Consider the following 1,632-nt stretch of genomic DNA (forward strand, 5'->3'; position numbering starts at 1 on the left):
TAATTCTGATTACCCTTTAAGAACAGTAATAAATCTGTTGTTCCAAGGCCAAATCACAGAGTGTATTCAACTTGTGGGTTTGCTTAGACAGATTTTGGTATAAGATCGGTCTCTGCCAGAGCAAAGAATCAAATTAATGTGTTTCCTCATTTCTTAGATTTTTTTTTGTGCAGTACCAGGGATTGAACTTAAGACCTTGTGCTTGCCAGGCAAGCGCTTATTCTACTGAGCTATCTCCCTGGCTCTCGGTTTCTTATTTGTGGAGGGAGAACTGAGACAGGGTCTCACTATGTAGTCAAGCTGGCCTGTAATTCATGGTGATCCTCTTGCTTCAGCCTCCCACAGTGCTAGGATTACCGATGTGTAACATTATACCCAGTAGTTTCTTAACTTTAGAATGCTATTATATTGATGCAAAATTCAGCAGCCCAGGTATGGTGGCACACACCTGTAATACCAGTGTAACTCTCTCCTTGGGAGGCCGAGGCGGGATGACCATAACTTCTAGCAAGATCCTATCTCAACAAGACAACAGCCATTGTGTATTGTTTCAAGATCAATTGCCTGGTCCCCTCCTCCAGGTGTTAGAATCAGAGGAAACTGGTGAAGGTTACATGGAGCCTCCTTATAATTTCTTTTTTTCTTCCTCTTTTTTTTTTTTTTACAGCTTCCTGTAATTATTTTAAAATAAAAAGTTAGGAATATCACCAGCCAGGAGTGCCAGGAGGATAAAAGTTCTCAGTAGCTGCATAGTACTATAGGAGAGAGGGCTAAGAGAGCTGTGGGGCACCTAGTCTTCAGCCTTGACACTCAAAAGCTCCCCAGATGAGGGACAGATAGCTCAAAAGTGGTCGGAGCCCAGCAACACACCGTAGCCACCGCTGGAGTCTGAGTGGTAGCTATACTTCGGAGAGTCATCTGTGGCCTCTAGGCCCTGTGCCCGTAGCTCTTCGATAGCGTAGATGTCCAGCATAATGTGATCTTCCCCGCCTGCGCCCTTGCCCTGAGACTTCAGCTGCCAGAGAGAAATGAACATTAGTGATTTCAAGTAGGAGAACAAGAGTTGAAAGAATTTAAAGTTGCTAAACTATATCCTCCAATTTTTCAACCTGGGCACTACTGGGAGGTTGACCTACAGCACTGTTATCTGCTGCCTGCCTGCACTGGGGAGTATTGACCAGCACCCCAGACTCCATGAACAGGAGTATCCTGCCCCTGGTTATTAAAACCAAAAATGTAGGGCTGGGGAGATAGCTCAGTGGTATAAGTGCCTGCCTGGCAAGCACAAAGTCGTAAGTTCGATCCTTGGTACTGCCAAAAAAGAAAAAAAAAAGTCTCTGGATATCACTGCCAAACACTCTACAGGACAGAATCATCCTATTTCAGATCCTCTTGTCTAGGGGGAAGAAATTTCAAAGACTGATTGGAAAGGAAGTTGTGTTTGCTTTGCAGCCAAATCACTCATGGATAGGTGTTAGGCTTCCAGCTCACACTCCACATTCTTTACCTGGGCCAGCTTCCGCTCCTCTTCAAAGCCATCCATGTCTACCACCAGGCCCTTCTCTTCAGCAATGAGTCCAGTGAGATCCACTGGGAACCCATAGGTGTCATAGAGTAACCAAGCAGTGTCAC

At 45.2% G+C, this 1,632-nt stretch overlaps 1 protein-coding gene across 1 annotated transcript in view; it reads right to left on the bottom strand.

Annotated features, from left to right (window-relative positions):
- Aars (alanyl-tRNA synthetase) overlaps window positions 1–1,632 on the bottom strand; it is a 26,489-nt gene that overhangs the window by 12,520 nt on the left and 12,337 nt on the right. The window contains exons 10-11 of the mRNA XM_004625999.3: window positions 1,508–1,632; window positions 869–1,015 (exon numbers count right to left, since the gene is read on the bottom strand). Of these exons, the coding sequence (XP_004626056.1) occupies window positions 869–1,015; window positions 1,508–1,632 (272 nt within the window). The remainder of the gene's footprint in view (window positions 1–868; window positions 1,016–1,507) is intronic.

Source organism: Octodon degus, unplaced genomic scaffold (genome assembly GCF_000260255.1).
Source record: "Octodon degus isolate 3935 unplaced genomic scaffold, OctDeg1.0 scaffold00011, whole genome shotgun sequence".
Lineage (NCBI taxonomy): Eukaryota > Metazoa > Chordata > Mammalia > Rodentia > Octodontidae > Octodon > Octodon degus.